General features: G+C 44.1%; 1 protein-coding gene across 10 annotated transcripts in view; it reads right to left on the minus strand.

Moving 5' to 3' along the window:
• Positions 1-14,442, minus strand: part of TTC23L (tetratricopeptide repeat domain 23 like) — a 49,983-nt gene extending 35,541 nt beyond the window's left edge. For 7 of the 10 annotated variants that reach the window (XM_027604763.1, XM_027604757.1, XM_027604762.1 and 4 more), the window contains exons 1-4: positions 14,257-14,442; positions 13,121-13,221; positions 9,500-9,683; positions 7,695-7,818 (exon numbers count right to left, since the gene is read on the minus strand). In XM_027604763.1, coding sequence (XP_027460564.1) covers positions 7,695-7,818; positions 9,500-9,683; positions 13,121-13,188 — 376 coding nt within the window. In that variant the 5' untranslated portion in view covers positions 13,189-13,221; positions 14,257-14,442. Of the gene's footprint in view, positions 1-7,694; positions 7,819-9,499; positions 9,684-13,120; positions 13,222-13,837; positions 14,225-14,256 lie in introns of those variants that run through there. The other 3 variants (XM_027604760.1, XM_027604761.1, XM_027604759.1) reach the window with 3 other exon arrangements.
• Between the last annotated feature and the right edge of the window lie 3,544 nt (positions 14,443-17,986).

Genomic DNA, 17,986 nt, shown 5'->3' on the forward strand with positions numbered 1-17,986 from the left:
TCAAAAAACCCCTCACTTTGTGATATTTTCATGGCACTTCCTACATGAGAAAATTCACGACAACAGAATCAGTATCAGTAATAATTTGAAATAGATTTGCATTTTATTAATTTCAAGAACACCCTCTCTCATGTAAAGAGAACACTGCATATATGTATATATACGAGTCTCACGTTAACAGTCTCTGGAGGAAGCTCATAGATCTGTGATCTCATTCCCTAACTCCAAGGCCCACCTCCCCAGTTCCAGTGTAAACTCTGAGAGACTAAGTCATTTTCCTTTATTTGCCCTTCGCCCAAGCCAAGGACACCATTCTTTTCCCTGCACCAACAGTGCAGCAATCACAGAGGTAAAAATCAGACCTGCTCCTGGAGCCTGAGATTCAGAAATTACGGGCAGCTACTGACGAACTGGAAACTGGGCCCCAGTATCGTCCAGGAAAACATATCAAATCCTTTTGCTTTAGTTTGGGATGTAATTCCACCACTGACAACTGTTACCCTGACTCAGGCCGGAGAGAATCTGCCTGGAGATACCCAGTCTTTGGAGTTGCTGCTGTCACCTTTGATCATCAACTCTATTTAACAAGTTCGTGTGGACAGCGATTCAGAGCAGGGCCTGGAGCCAGACTTCCTAGATACCGATATTGCCTCAGCCATTTCCTACCTGTGGCCTTGAGCAAGTTCCTTCATCTATCTGTGCCACAGTTTATTCACCTGTAAAATGGTAATGAAAATACTTTCTACCCTGTACTGTTATAGTAAGGATTGATTTAATTAATTTGTGAAAAAGCAACTAGGGCCTGGCACATAGGAATGAAATGAGTTTGAATAAATATTAGCCATCATCATCACCATCATCATCATTATTTTACTACTGCTACTACTACCACGAGGGGCCATTCTCCTAAGCAATTTATTATATTTGTCCTTACTCTGGACCTTTGTCATAGAGCTGCTTAGAGAATCTCTGCAAAAGGCTGCATTCTCAAATGCAATGTCATTGCTGGCAGGCATTAATGGTTTCCTGCAGGTCAGCTCGCCCGGTTCTTATCATTCCCTGTTATTTCTGTACCGTTTTGGTTTTTTCAACCAACTGGACAGGGAAGGTAGGGTTCGTGACTTATGCTTCTTTTTTCTGTATTTTGCAACACTTATAATAGAGCCCAGGATCCCTAGAAAGTGCCCAGTAATAACAGGCTGATTCATTTATTGCTTCATTAATAATAAGCAATAGATCAGGAAACATGTCACTATATTCTCCTTCCTAGACTCTTGGACAGCAGTTCGGCAATAGGTGACAAAGCACCTGTTGTTGGGTGGCTTTCCTCGCTCAGCCGCTGAAGCACTGGGCTCATTCGGGCCACCACCACCGAGTCCCCCTTCCCGTCCCTTCCTCTAGTTTGCCAAGCAGCAAACTTTACACCCTGCTTTGCAAAGGCCCCGTGTTCTCTCGTGTTATTGACTCCTGAACCCCGTTTCATCAATTGCTCTATTTCTTAAAACCTCCAAACTCTCTCTCAAAAGGGCTCCTTCCTCACTGCCTAAGCTCTGTCTCCTTCTCTTCTAAAATTATCTTCACGTGACTCTTCTACCTTCGCCAGTGACCCTCTTTTCCCTCATTCCTTTCAGTACGTAGTAAGGAGCCCATGTAGTCTGGCCTCCTGGCCCCCACTCCCTTCCTTCATGCCTGGGATCCGGCTTCTGCTCCAACCACCCTGCACAAACTCTTCTGCTGAGGCCCCCAAAGATCTCCTACTAAATAAATCCAGGCAAAGTTTCTCAGTCAGACGCTCTTAGCTGCTTGGCTTCTCTTGGCCCTGAGGACACTGCACCAACTCAGTTCTCCTTTATAAACCTTCTCTCATTGCTTCTTTGCTAACTCTTTCCAAGGGTCCTCTGTTCCCTTCTCCAAGGGTCTTTCAGTTTCTTCCTTTTCTTCTCTCTCTCCCTCTCAGAAGTTCTAACAATCCCTAGGACGTCCACCTTGGCCTCCATGCTTATAATTTCCCACTTCCCCTCCCCAGTTCCGCTCTCAAATCTTCCTCCATGCGTACGATACTCCTCCTGTCCTCCCAAGTTCTAGTCCCAAATTTCCAAGCACCAAGTGAAAGTGTGCTTGTGGATTTCTCTATTGCAATTCAAAATCACCAAAACCTGAACCCACCATTCCTCTCCCCAGTGCGCTCCCCTTCTTGCCCAGTGTTTTTATGGCGCCCGCAGGGGTCTGACCTTCAAGGTCATTGTTGGGCCTCACTTTTCTTCAACCCCAAATTGAACATCAGGTCCTGCCAATTCTTCCTTCACAGTCTTTTTTTTTTAAAAAAAAGGTTATTTGGGAATAGGTAATACATTTCCATAGCTCTAAAGTTAAAATTCTATGACAAGGTCAACGTTGAGGGGGTCTCACTCTTGTTCCCTTTCACTGCAAGGCCCCCCTGGGTAACTTGTTTTTGCTTCTGTCTTGGGTATCCTTCAGTGCTTCTTTATGTGAACATAAGCACAGATTCTCTCCCCTTCTTTCTTACACAAAATGAGGCATAGTAAACCCCATACTGTGTTGTACATTCTCTTTTGCCTGAAGATGCATCCAGCAGTTTTTCCCCTAGTAGTATACGGTGCTTCCTCATGCCCTTTTTAAAGCTGCATATAACCTGCTGTGGGTTATTAGTCCTCTGGTAATGCGGACTTTGGTTATAAACAATGCTGCAAAGAATTATCTTTTTTTTTTTAAGTTTTATTTATTTATTTGGCAAAGAGAGAGATAGAGCAGGAACACAAGCAGGGGGAGTGGGAGAGGGAGAAGCAGGCTTCCTGCCAAGCAGGGAGCCCGATGTGGGGCTTGATCCCAGGACCTTGGGATCATGACCTGAGCCGAAGGCAGACGCTTAACGACTGAGCCACCCAGGCACCCCGCAAAGGATGATCTTATCCTTGTTCTTTTATAAGTGTGTACTTAAGAAAAACTCCCAGAAAGATAAAAGATGAATGTATCTGTCCTTCAGAGATTCTTAAATCCTTACCTTCTCATTCATTCCATTTGTCACCAGCACAGTGTTACATCTAGATCACCAGATAGCTTCCCTGCTGGCTATCATTGCTAGATTAACCTTTCCAAAATCACTCTTGGATGTATTTATCTGCCTGCTGGAAAATCTCCAGTCATCCTCCTTGTCTACCAAATAAATCACAAACTCCTTAGCCTGTATATAAAACCCACCGTGGTCTGCCAACATACCCTCCTTTTCAGGTTCCTCTTAACAGTGTGCCCTTGGCTAGACAGCCTGCCCACTGCTTTCTAGATACACGTTGTGCTCTCATCCCTCCAGGCCTTTCTTCACCAGAAGTGCTCACCCTTTCTGTCTACCCAAACCCTGTCCCTTCTTTAAGGGTCTTCTTGAATGGCACTTCCCGCCTGAGTCTATCACTTACCACCTCAGCCAGAAGTAATTCTACCCAACTTCCCCAAAACCCTGTATTTAAATCAATTACGTGGCATTTGCCTTATGGTGCCTTCTACCATAACTATGTCTGTATGTAGCTCACCTTCCACACGACGTTGTGACTTCTTTGAAGGCAAAGACTGTGCCTTCTGTATGTTGTATTTCCCACAGTGCTCTTTATGGTTTTGCAAATATTTAAGTCCCTCAGTAAATACTCACTGGAAGACCATTTACTGAGAGAAATCAGCCTTTTGGCTTGACCCCCACCCCCAGGGCTGGAAAAGGCTTGCAGGGAAATGAGGCAAGAAGGTCTGATGGCTATAAAACACACACACACGCAGCAAGGCATGAACATGCACAGACGCATCCATCCTGCCTACACAGAAGGCTGGCTCATAAATTCTGCCCATTTTAAAGCACTTGAGGATTAATGACAACAAAACTAAGTGGAACTTGGCAGGCACTTCATCCCTCTTGGAGGTTTGTGATTTTTCAAGGCTTAGGTTGTTTTATTCCATGGACCATAGACTTTAAAAAAAGTTACAGGGAAAGACTGGGTAAGTACTATAGCTGAAATAAGAGGTTATTCTCAAGAAAAGGTCACAATCATAATCTACTCTGAAAAACGCTAGGTTAGGTTTCACAAAGTTTGGCTTTAGGGGCGCCTGGGTGCCTCAGTCGTTAAGCGTCTGCCTTCGGCTCAGGTCATGATCCCGGGGTCCTGGGATCGAGCCCCGCGTTGGGCTCCCTGCTCCCAGTGGGGGTCTGCTTCTCCCTCTCCCACTCCCCCTGCTTGCTGCTTCCCTATTTGTGCTCTCTCTGTCAAATAAATAAATAAAATCTTTAAAAAACAAAACAAAACAAAAAAACCTTTGTACTCTATATTCCCCAAATAGCAAGGTCTGTATCATTTAAAAAAAAAAAAAAGAAAGAAAAGAAAGAAAGTCTGGGTTCAAGGGTGGATACTGTTCTATGACGTAGGCATTTTGTCTCATCAGGACATTGTTTTTCCCATCTAGAAAAAACAAACAAATCTTCCTGTAAAAGGAAAACATTTTTTTCCCCTCCAACATACCACCCCAACAGTGGTTCTCCACTTGTGTGGCAGGAAGAATTGTGAATCAGAGAAAAAAGGATGGTGTTCTCATCATCTTCTGTGATATAACCTGTTTGCCTATCTTGACCCAACTTGGAATCTAACTGGAAAAGTAAAACTCAGAGTCCATCTGTGATTGTTCATGAAACAGGTTGATTTCAGAAGATGAGGACCAACTTCCTTCCACAGACCTACCACGATAATCTCTCCACACACAGGGAGGCAGCCCCTGGCCTGGCCCAGGCTCGGGCCGGTGTCCCCCGCAAACACTGGTGGTGCCTTCTCCAGTTCAAGCTGCCATCACTGCAAGGCTCAAGTTCAGCAAAAATCTCCGAGGCAGCCTGGCTGAACCTGGGCTCTCTTGGGGCTCAGGAAGTGTACTTGTCGATGCCGAACCAAGCACCCATGATTTGCCAACTATCAAATCCACAGGTCTCTCTTCGGCCTTCCCGTCATCCGAACTCTCTCTGAAACTGCTGGAACCATACTGCACTTCTTTTTGAAACCCCTTCTCTTCCCTGACACGGCCCCTCCTGGTCCTTCTACCCCTCTGCTGGCTCTGCTTCCACGGCCTTCCCGATGCTCTCATTCTCCCCTCTTCTCTCCTCTGCCCTCTTTCCCTCTCTACTTTTGCCGATGAAGTTCATCCACTCTTTTGGCCTCAGCTTGTCCCTATGTGTGGATCCCTCCCAAACTGACATCCTTCCCCAGCTCTGGCTCCACTTTCCACTTTTCCTACCGAATATCTCACCATGATGCTCCATGGCCACCTCCCACCGGCAATGATCTGGCCTGTCTGAAACCAAACTCAGCGGCTTCTCCTCCCTGCCCCCCCATCGGCTTCCTCTTCCTCTTCAGCTCCCTATTTCAGCGACCCATCCAGGTCAAGCCCTATTCCATCCAGCTCTTCCCTCAGCTTCTCACCCCATATGTAATTGCCCACTACATGTCACCAATTCTGCGTGTCATTTCTGCCGCATTCCAACTGCCATGGCCAATGCCTCCAGCGACTCTTGTCTGGCAGGATAACGGCCCAACTGCTCTGCACCTCTACTTTTTCTATCAGACCAACCCATCCTGCAGAGTTTCTCACTTCACAGCATAAGCTTGATCATGTCACCACCTCACTCAAAATCTTTTAATAACTCCCCAAATTCCTTGATACCTGGGCCCAGATTAACTTTCTGGTCCCATTGCCGGGCAAGACCCATCTGTCCTGAGATGTCTTCTGTTCTACCCTAACCTTGTGGGTCCACAGTGTTCTGTGTAAGGAGTTTTATAGAGTCCCTCTCACCTCCCACTCCTCGGATCAACACATGCAGAGGGCCAACTCTGGGTTCTCTACCCCCTTGAAATCTACTTGGCAAACTTATCCTGGTCCTTCAAAGAGAAGACAAATTTTACCTTCTCTCTGCAGCCTTCCCTGACCAGTTCTGATCAGAACCCCTGATCTGCCTCATTTGTTTCCCCAGAACTGTGTCCCTGCGTCTATGATAACCTGTCCCTTCCTACTCTAAGATCTCTGTATGTTTCCAGAGGGCAGGGACTAGCAGTCTTGATTCATACACTGTGTGTGTCTAGCACAGTGCCACCAGACTTCTCACGTTTAAAGGGCTAAAATGGCACAAAGCTAAATTTGTACTCTTATGAAGGCAGTGAGTGTATGCGGAGATCAGCCTGAATGAAACAGAGAAATTCCAAATGGAGAATAATGTAGCTCCATTAGAAGAAGATTTTCTTTTGCTGAAGGCCTTCCTGATGTCCCTTAAATCTCACAGACAAGTGGTAGCCTGTTCTGCCAGGAAGTGAGGACCCCTCCTCTCCTTAGCCATGTCGGCCTTCTCTCGGAATACAACAGATGTGTGCTTAAGGCCTGGAAGAGCCCCAATGCGACCTCACCGTGGCCCACTGCTTCACCACCCCCGGCGTCAACCACTCACGGGCTTGCCACATCAATGGCCAAAGGAATCTAAAGTTTCATTAAAAACATGAGCTCAAAAGGCCCCAAGGAGCCCTAAGAAGGAACACATGTTCTGAGGTTAACAGAATTATAAGTTAGAGAGGTTAATAATAAATTGAATTCCATTTTAAATTTCTCAAGCTCTGATTTCTGATATCTAGGCTCCTTATGACCCAGGTATATTGGTTACCTTCCCCTGTAGCCCTCAAATCTTCTCAGGCCCTTAAATCACTTACTTGTTAGGTAAGCTAGGCCCTACCTGAAGACCCAGGTCCAAGGGGTACTTGAAGAAGTCCTAGGCCAGTGGCTCAATTCTATCAAGCAGTGACATCTGCTGATCCATACTGTGTACTAGAGACTGTATTAGGTTATAGGGGAGACCTAGTCCCTGCTCTCAGGGAGCTTCTGTTTCAGAGACAGAGGCGTATAAACAAAGCACATGTGAATGTGTACAAAGAGATCCATGGCAGAAGTGTGTGTAGTTCGTGCAGGACGGCCCAGCTGGTCACAGGCACAAAGCCCTGAGCTGACCCTATCCTTAGTTCCAGAGATATGTTCTGGCCTCAGTCCATCTGAACAAATATTTACTGAGCCTCTACTGCCAAGTTCCTGCCCTCGTGGATCTTACACTTGGGCTTCAGTGTTAGCAAATGCCTCCCGATCTTGTTCTTCTGTACAGAATACCTTCCAGAAAGCACCATTTCTCTAGGATGAGGGCTTGGTCTTTTTCTCAGCCAGACCTTCCAGGAACTTGAGTTCTGTACACAGAATTCAGGTCCTATTACTGGGACACTCGCCCTGATGCTGAGTGTACATACCTGCCTGTCCTTCCCCTGTGGACCTGTGGCTGGAACTTCTCTTATTGTCCTGGGCCCACTGTATCTCCTTGCCCTCATCTGTAAACTATGGACAATAACAGTATCTCCCTCCAAGGGGTATTATGAGGACTAAAGGAGACTAGCTTGGTACATGCTAAGCATTCAGTAAATTAGCTATCATCATTATCTTTATTTCTAAGATCCCTGCCACACTGCCTGCCTCATCCATGGACTTTCCCGCCTCTTGCTGAGATGTGAGTTGGGGGCAGGAAGGGCCCTCCCCCCACCGCCTGTCATCCCCACCCCCATGCTTGTAGGCTGGCTTAGTTTGGCTCTCACGGGCTGGCCCACCCAGACCCAGTGGGGGAATCCATGTACCTCTCAGTGTCAGGTAGCCGTAAGCCAGGCTGGCCACAGCCTGTGCACATTTCCAGTGTTCTTCCCCAAAAATAATGCGAGAAAGGATGACACAGCGAATCAGCTCCTTGTTTGCTTGGGTATTCTGCAGAGAGCAAAGACGTCATTATGCTTTTTGGAAAGGAGGGAAAGCTCTAGCCCAGGCTCTTCTCACAGGAATAGAGGGCTGAATTCACCTGTCGTCGTTTCCTCTTCTCTCCCCTTCCCACCCCATGATCAATCCAGCAAGGCCTGGTGGCTGTCCCTTATTCCTAAGTCCTCACACTAAGCTCTGCTCCTCACTTCTGCCATGAGTACCTGATTCAAACCACCCTCACCTTTCACCCAGCTGACCACAAGAGCCGCTTCTAACTGCTCCCACTCTTGCACCCCGCCCCCGGTCTACTCTCAACATCGTAGCCAGAGTGACTTCCTTTAACCTTTTATTGTGAAAAACTTCAGCAATATACAAAAATAGCATGGAGAAGGGCTCCCTTAGTTTCATGAGGTAACTACTCATGGTCAATCTTGTTTCCTATCTATCCCCCACCCTATTATTTTGAAGAAAAATCAGATATTAAATCATTTCATATCTCATAAGTATCTCCCAAAGATATGGACTTAGACATATAAACCAGAAAACCACTCTCACCAAAATATTAATAATTCTGTAATATTAAATATCCAGTCTCATAAATCTAATAATTACCTCATAAATCTAATTTTTTTTTTTTTTTTACAGTCTGCCTGTCTGTATGTTGAGATCAGTCTCCTGAGTCCCTTTTCATCTGTAGGTTCCGCTTCCAACTCTAGTCATTATCCAAACTGGCCAAGGAGTTGTCAAGCCTTAAAAACCCACACTTGTATTCTATGGCAGATGGTACTTGTCTGTTTCTAAAAGCGAAGGTTCTAGCCCAGGTCTGTGAAATATGAATGGGTACAGGCCAAGATGACTGTCCTCTGCAAGTCCTCTGGATGATTTACAGAGGTAAATTTATAGATCTATCCAAGTAGGGGTGTCAGCTTCTATCATCTGCCTGTGAGGTGTCTCTTGGCCTTTCCTAAAGCCATCTACAGACCTTTCCTCTACACATTTCAAGCTCTTTTTTTTCCCTGGCCAGGAAGTCAGTGTATGAATTCCTCAGTGGATAAATCATGCTCCAGGAACATGCTGGTGCCTGTGTTCTAATAATGAAGGTCACTGTCATCCTATCTCAGGCTCCCGGATTTTGAACATTCTATTAATAGCACTTGCTCTGAGGTCCTAGTTACCAAGTCTTTGCCTCGCTCTGAGAAATGCACCTCTGGACTCTGACCTCTGTTGCAACCTCCCCTTTCTGGTGCTTTAGTTTGCTTATGAGTCCACTGAACCACTGGCATCTGAGCCTGGGCCTCAGCCTGGCTACCCTTGTTCTCAGCCTCCTGCCTCACTAACCTGGCCTTCTTGTTACCCAAGGGATCTCATTCTGAAACATTTCAGGAGAAATTTAAAAAAAAAATTTTTTTAATTAAAGGTAATCAAACATCAACACAAAGAACAAAACATTCATTTTCAATTTAAAGCCAGGAGCACAAACCTTCCATGGAAGAATGCACAGTGACCCAGGTGTGGAACCCGAAGGCAGGGTGGCTACCCCACTATGCTCTGCCTTGTTTTCTTCTGCTTATAAAGAAATATAACAACTTCCCCTACTTTGAGTACTTCAATGTCCACTGAAGGCAGAGCTTCTGTCATCTTGGACATATTTTTAAAGGGAAATTAAAACCTCGTGGGCTTTTTGTTTTACCATTTTTTTCTTAATCAGCTGAGCTATTTTCTTCCGGGATTGGGCCAATTTCTCTTTAGGAAGAGACATGCAGCCTATGGTCTTCTCCTCCTTGGCTGTAGTGTCTTCTTCACTCTCTCCAGACCCACTAGAGGAACACAATTCTTCTCTTCGCTGGTATGCTGGGATCTCGGCTTGCTGAGACCTGCAGATACCAGAGAGGGACGTGGATTCAGATTTGACCTCTGTGTATCTCAAACCAGTTAAAGTTGAAGAACAAATGGGGGGTAGGGATATGCGCTCAATCAGAAACTTGAAGGAATAAAGTCTGGGGATAAGCTCGCGTCTCCCTTGAAGCCCAGAATCAGGACAGCAATGTGGTGATTCAAATGAAACAGATTTGTTAAACCACCCACCTCCCTCAGAGTCCCAGCTCTGCTACTCACTAACCATATGACCCTAGGCAAGTTATTATTTGTTTCTTTGTAAAATGAGGTCAATCAGAGGAGGTGACTGGATTAAATCAGATAATACTCATAAATCACTTAGCATCGTGCCTGCTATTTAGTAAGTACTATTTTAATATTAGCTATTATTATTTTATTAGCTCCAAAACGAAGGTGTTGAATTGGAAGATCTCAAAGATCTTTTTCATTCTAAAATTCTGATCCAAACCAGGAAAGAAAATCTATACAATGAAATAATGGGAAGGGAATTAACAGTTTGAGGCAAGACTTCACTGTCCTCTTTCGTATTTCTTAAAAGTATTGGCCAACTAACTAAGGAGGATGTGGTCCCAATAAGGAGAGGGAGGGAACTCCACAAAGTCAAGAGCAGATTCAGAAGCAAAATGGCCTTCTCAGTTGTATTAGAAATAAATGTGTTGAAAAAAAAGCTGAGTGGATTGAAAAATCTCCCTACTCCCCACTTGCTTCTCTCCTTCCTGCCTCCTCTCTCCCTCTCACCCCCCTCTCCCTCCCACCCCTCAGGCCCCCCTCTCCTTCCTGCCCCCTCTACTGTCTCACATGCACAGTGTAGATCTCTGACTTCAATGCTGAACATGATTATGAATGGGTAACTGGAAATGGTAAGGATAAAAGTCAAAGGAGATAATCTTACACAAAAAAGACATAACCACATCTTAACATTGCCAGAAAAATCAAAGTGATCCAGAAAAAACAGAATTCTGAAATCTTAAGAGCAGAACAGAATGTTTAATTATAAACAAGTCTCCCAAAGGAATCACCTTTGTATATACAATTTTAAAAGTTGTACAACTTTTAAAAGTTCAACCACTACATAATTTTAAGAATAAAATTTATCTTCCTTTTCCACTGATTAGATAAGTAATAAATATTCACTGTAAAAAAAAAAAAGGAGAAGAAGAAAAACAAATGTCAAGTGTAATCTTTTACACTAGGTTTGAGAAATGACATGTTAACATCCATCCAGACTTCCCGTTCTAAATAACCTACCCAGAGGCACATGTCACGTGGACAGGACAGCAACATTTCTTCAGGCCCAGGCCTGGCAAAATCACCTTCTGTTCCCATACAGAAGTGTGCTTTCAGAAGACATGCAAACTCTGGAAAAGCCAGAGAACATGGCTGATGCAAGGTGATCAGAAGGTAGGTGCTAAGCTTACCTCCTCTCTGCCTGGTGAGTTAATGCTCCTCCTTCAAGACCCAACCCAGATGTCACCTCTGCTGGAGTTGTCACCTCTGCTGGAGTCCCATACTAAAGTAGCAAGTAGAGACACCCTCCAAAGGACTTGCAAAAATTTCCTCCAAACTTCTACTATAGTGCAAATCACATTATAGTCACGTTTTCAAAATTCCTTTGTTTTGTTTCTGAGTCGTCTTTGCCTTCTAGCAAATAAACTGCACCAGGGCCAGGGCTAAATCTCATTTTTTTCTGAAACTCTGATACCTGGCTTAAAGATAAATAATGGCTTGTTAAATGATGCACAAATGAGTGAAAAAAGAAAACATAGTCTTTAGGACACTTGAAAGAAAACATAGTCTTTAGGACACTTGAAAAATACTGAAGGTAGAGGGAATCTGTGGCAAAAGATCCTAAGTCAAGAAAACTAACAGAAAATTTAGTCCCTCAATAGAAGATTTTGCTTAGGCTGCATATTTCAAAGACCTGGAGCAGAAGTTCAATCTACTGGGATCACCAAAGAGACTGCCAATTATGGATCTTAAAAATTATAAGCCCTAAATATTTTAAGTTCAGCCTTCAATAAAATTAAGCTGAGACCAAAAGTAGCAAGCTTCAACAACAGCGACCTCAAAGCAAGGAGAAACATTGAGGTCTTGACAAATGACTTGAGAATGCAAAGACCTAAACTAGCTTTGAACATTTTGTCATGAAAGATTAGAAAAATGACTGGAGAATACTGACCAGTCAGATTTCTTGAAAGATAAAATAATAGTCAGAATAAAAAGAATAGGCAGGTTGAATGAAAGGTCTGTCTTGCCAGGTTTACAACTTATTCTATATATTGCCATCATAAATATGAATTCAGACTAGTAATAATAAATATGTATTATCTGAATACTTCCAAGATACTCCACTGTGAACACTACATCTTAACTTCAATTTTTAAAGTTATACAACCCTTAACCTCAGGATATTTTATGAGGCGGTACAAAACTACTAAAATTAAGCACATGAAATGTGGCTAATCTGAATTGAGATGTGCTATAAGTATAAAATACACACTGAATTTCAAAGACTTAGCATGAAGAAAAAATATAAAATATTTCACTACTTATTTTTTAAAATATTCTAGATATATTAAGATAAATACAGTATTAAAATTCAATTTACCTATTTTTTATTTTTTAATATGGCTACTGGAAACTTTTAAATTACATATGTGGCTGGCATTTGTGACCTGCATTATATTCCTATTTGATAGCATTGGTATAGATCAATGGTTCTCAACCAAGGGTGATATTGGCCCCAGGGGACATTTGGCAATGTCTGGAGACATTTTCGTTTGTCATTACTGGGACAGAGCTACTGGCATCTACTGGGTAGAGACCAGAAATGCTGCTAAACATCCTACAATGCATAGGTCAGCCTTCTACAACAGTTAGCCAAGACAAAATGTCAATTGTGCCAAGGTTGGGAAACCCTGGTATAGAAAAGTGGTTAAAGAATTGACTCTGCAATCCAGGCGCCCAGTTTGAATCACTAGCTGTGGGATTTGGGGCCAATTACTTAACTTTTTTTTGATTCATACTCCTTAGCTATAAAATTATAATAGTATAATAGTACTACCAGTACAGGGATGTTGGGGCAATAGATGACTTCATGTAAGTACTTAGAACAGTGCCTGGCACAAAGTATTTGCTCAATAACTATTAGCTATTATGATGTGAAAATTTTACTTATTGTCTCTTTATTTCATAAAACAATTTTAATTTACTCATTATCTTTGTTAAATTTAATTCTCCATGACTTTATCAATCTTGGTATAATTAACCTATCTATAAAAAATAAAATTTCCCTTCAGTTAGGAAAAAACAATTATGTTCCTTCTCGCATAGGTTGCACAATTACAAATGGATTGTATAGCAGAATCGTTATTCCAGGCCAGTGACTGTGATGTCAAGGTTCTGTGGTACTTACCGGTGGAAGCAGAAATCCCAGTCGGTGTCATTGCTGACAGTTGGAATGTGGATGGGGCTGGCTTGCATCTTCGTCCTACCAAGAATCACAAGTCAGGTTGGCTTTGGGAAAAAAAAAAAAAAAGGCTTAGAAGTCTTCTATTTTCCCTCTGTTGGATGCTATTAACATTAAACTGAAACTGCCCAAATACATAACCCATCTGAAATCCATAAATAGACTATCCTCACTCTTGTAGAGACACCTAGAAGGCAGAAATTAAAGGCATTTGCCAAATTAAACCTCTGAATTAAATTTCTTTCCCCTAATTCCTACTCCAGAGTACCTCCAAAATCCCTGACTTTTTTTTTACACCCTCAAAGCCAGTATATTTACAGCTCCCGAATCATCAAAACTATGTTCTCCTACTCAAGTCAGATATTGTTTTTGCCAGATGGATCCAAGCAAAGCAACCAGTTCTAAGCATTAAATGAAGTATGGCCATCGTATTGGTTAATTCTTCTCTTTGTCCCTAGGGCCATCCCACTATTTAATATGAGGTACTAGTTAAGGAACACACAGCGTCTGTTTGGGTATTGTCCTTAGCTGAGGGGGGAAATGACTGAAATCTCATGACAAACATCTGATTTATAATTATTTGTGAAATTCAATTCTCATGGCTCTCCCTTTAAATAAAATCTAAACAGAATGCACAGTTATGCACTGAACATGAACACCCACCAAGTCGCTCCTCATTTCACCCTGCAGAATGTCATTCCTTCCCATCTGAGCCCTGAGTGGCTCTCGCTGACACAGGCTCCAGCACATCCACAATCCAAACACCAGAAGGAGATTAATTTCTCTTTCTAATCTCTACTTTCAAAACTATGGCCAGGGAGAGGAGTTTTGAGTTCCCAACCTCCTAAATTCTGTTCTATGAGGTGCTATACGGCTCTGAATAAATTAGAATACCACACTTTGGCCCCTCTCTCAAACTCAAATCGCTTCCTTCTTCCTTTCACCGCAACTTCGTAAACCCTGAGCCACATCCTGAGCCCCAAGTGAGCATCCTGAGGCTTCTTTCTTGCGGGTGGTGCCACAGAGGCTCCAACTCGAAAAGCACAGGCGGGGAGCAGCGAGGTAGGGGTTGGGCCGCCCACCTGGCCAAGGGCAGAGAAGCCACGCCGCGAAACTAGCCGTCCGGGCTCTCTCAGCCGGAGAGCTCGGCTTCCTCGCGCGGCGTCGGCGTCCTGGCCTCGGCGGACTTCGTTCAGGGCGCCGCACAGGTGCCCGGCGGAAGCGAGGCTGTCCGCGCGGTCGGCTAGGCGCGCGCGCAGCCCGGGTTCCGGCTCGGGAGACAATGGGGTTGCCATGGGAACGGAACGCCGCTCCCAAACCGGGAGCGTCGGCGCCTGTAGCCATGGCGACGCGGGGCACTTCCGGCCCCGGAAAATCCCCGGGCCACTCCCGGGCGCTTCTGCAGGACGCTTGGGCTTTCCGGTCTCCGCGGGCGTGACTCGCTCAGCCTCAGGCTCGTCCCCAAACACCCTTCTGCTGCGGTTGCATCGTCACCTGTTGTTTTTCGGAAGGACTTTAGCTCTCAGGTATGAAGATGCTGGAAGAGGAGAGAAATCCCATCGCAGGATGGAAGAGGGCGCCGGGCTCCAGGACCCCACCTACCTAAAGCTGCGGCGTACTGGACTAAATGGGCGCCCGATTGGGCGCCCCTCCGCGCACCCTGCACCCCCGAAGTCCCCCGGGTGTTCTGGCTCTCCGGACTGGAGAGGAAAGGCTCAGATGTAACTGTTGATGGTGTCAGCACCGTCTGTGTTTCCTCTCCCGGTAAGATTTGAGCTATGCTTGATCAGGAAAGTGGAGTGCCCGAAATGAGTACTTTAAGGAATGGACCACTAGTTCTACTACTGATTAGCAGTTCCAACAATATTTTCGAGGAATGGGGCACATTTGGCAAACACCACATAGCCCTAGTTTATGCAGCATGTATTCTTATACCATTCCTCTTCAGGAGCCTGAAATACACAATAATAACAATAATTCAGATCTGACAGGTGCAGGGCAGTTGGGGCCAGTACCCAAACCAACAGCACCAGATCCGCAGCCTTGTGCAGAGGGTGTTATCACAAACCCTACGGTGAACAAGGGGCCTATGACAAGTCAAGTTGAAGATGGTATGTCCTCGTTTTAAAAAAACAAAAGGGGGGGAAAAGCAGGTTTGGTAGAGAAGGAAAATATTTACTAAGAACTTGAAAGGTGGTGTTTACATTTGGTGTTTGTTCTTTCCAGTTCCAGGTTGAAGTTTGCTATTGATCCAAGAATGCCAAGATAGACTTTCTGCAGTTAGGTTGGAGGAGCTATTTAAATGAGTTTGCTTCTCTTATGTGAAACCTGAACCGCATGTTAACTTAAGGTTTAAATCTGTACCCTCAAGATCCTGTGCCAAAATTTTAGAAGGATCCCACCCCCTTTATTCTGTTCCCTAAGAGAACTCCCAACATGGAACAAGGATGAGAGCAATGAACTCCGCCTCAAGATTTCAGGGCTCTGGTTTTGACTCTGTGTGGAGTCTTAGTTTTCTTGCTCATACAATGAGAGTATCTGTTACCACTTGCTTTCTACAACCCCTCCCAGTTCCCAGGATTCTCTGGTGGCAAACCACAGATTTTTGTAACTCTATGAACAATATTTAACACATATGGGGATAAAAAGGAAGAACTGGTTTCCTGTTCTCTAACACTGATTCCCCTTACCCTTGTTAAGTTGGTCTTCATCAAATTGAAAAGTTTTAATGTTTTCATTTTAGGAATTGGCTGGGAGGTTGTTTCTAAGTATATGAAATGTAACTTCTGGTTCCTGAACACCAGCTTCTGCCCATCATTGTGAAGTGAGGTACCAGAACAGGCACTGAATTCCCATTCTAAAAATGACAGTCTGGTTCCACCTCCGTTTAATTAGCTTTGACCTTGGGGTGCCTGGGTGGCTCAGTCAGTTAGGCGTCTGCCTTCAACTCAGGTCATGATCCCAGAGTCCTGGGATCGAGCCCCACGTCAGGCTCCCTGCTCAGCGGGGAGTCTGCTTCTCCCTCAGACCCTCCTCCCTCTCATGCTCTCTCTCTCTCACTCCCTCTCTCTCAAATAAATAAAAGCTTTAAATAATAATAATAATAATAATAATAATAATTAGCTTTGACCAGAAACAATTCACCTGTAAAATTAGAAGTCAAATTAAAAAAATGTTACACTCTCAGAGTTCCAAACCTGTGTGCTGTTTTTTCCCTTTCCTTGCCATATTCACCCTGTCCCCAAACATAAACCTTAGTTACAGGTAAATGTGCTTTAGGTTTGTTCAATAACTCTGGAATGGGATGCTAGTAATCTTGCTTTTATAGTGTGTGTTCACTCACACAGTCCCTCCCTTGATCCTGAAGTAGAAGAAACAAGCACTGCTATTGCAGAATCACATAAAGGAAGCATGTGTACAGGGTACTTCTAGATTCTTCCATTCCCAAATAAACAAATTATTTTAACTGCAAGAACTGTGAAACTTAAGGACAAGGAAATCAAATAAACTTTCCTTTGGACTGTGTAATTTCTTAAAACACATTTTCTGTCCTCTTAAGACAAGGTTAGATACCTTATTTCTGAGCTCCCATACTACCCATCCACAGTCCCATCTTGACGCTCACAATTATATCGGCACTTTGTGAGTTTCTCACACTCCCCATTCATCTGTCCATCCCTCCAGAGGAAAAAAAAATGCATATTGAAGAATATGTGCTATGTGCCCAATACTGTTCTAAGCATTAGGGAAGCAATAGTGAGCTAACAGACAAAGATTTTGCTCTTCTGGAGCTTCTATTCTACTAGGTGAAGAAAAGTAGAGTTACTAGTAAATAGTCTGATGTCTCTGCAAGTTAGAAAAAGGCACAGGGCCAGGGGAGTAAGCAACAACTTTGTGAGAATTAGAAAAAAAAAAAAAAAAAAAAAAAACCTCTTCCTCCAGCCAGACTCAGACCCCTGCTAAGGGGAACAGAGGGTGGGCTGGATTTTAGGACTCCCTCCCTCCCTCAGCTGGGTGAACCACCTTACATGGAAGCGACAAATTATCTGGAGAAAAATAAAGCCAGATAAAGGATCTAGAAAGTGATGTGGACATCACTTATCTAGTGTAGTTAAGGAGGGCCTCTCTGACAAGGTGGCACTGAGCAGAGGAAATGAAGGAGCAAATATACAAACATCAAATTAAAGAACATTCTAACATAACAGCAAGTACAAAAGCCCTGAGACAGGAGCAAGTTCAGTGGGTTCAAGGAAGAACAAAAAGGCAATTAAGAATGAGACAGAAGAATGGGTCAGCAAAGGAGCAAAGCACACAGGGTCCTCTAGGCCATCCATTCATCTAAATATCCACCCACCCACCCATGAGTACTGAACACCTACCAGGTGGCAGGCCCTGTCTGATCAGCTGTGAACTCCTTGTGGGCGAGAGCTATTATGATTCACCATCGAGCCTTTAGCATTCAACACAGTATCTGGCTTATTATCAATGTCCAATAACACTTAAGAAACTTGGAATCATCTTCAGGAACTCTCCAGTAGCAGAGATTCTGGCCCCTTAGTATGTGTATCAGTTTCCTATTACTGCCATAACAAATGACCACAAACTTCATGGCTTAAAACAACACAAGTTTATTATGTCCTAGGTCTGGAGGTCAGAAGTCTTCAATGGCTGTCCCTGGGCTAGAGACAAGGTGTGGGCAAGGCTGATTCTTTCTAGAGGTTCTTGGGGAGAATTTTGTTCTCTTGCCTTTTCCAGCTTCGAGACCACCTGCGTTCCTTGCTTTGTGGCCTCATTTTCCATCTTCGGATCCAG

Source organism: Zalophus californianus, chromosome 5 (genome assembly GCF_009762305.2).
Source record: "Zalophus californianus isolate mZalCal1 chromosome 5, mZalCal1.pri.v2, whole genome shotgun sequence".
In the NCBI taxonomy this organism is placed as follows: domain Eukaryota; kingdom Metazoa; phylum Chordata; class Mammalia; order Carnivora; family Otariidae; genus Zalophus; species Zalophus californianus.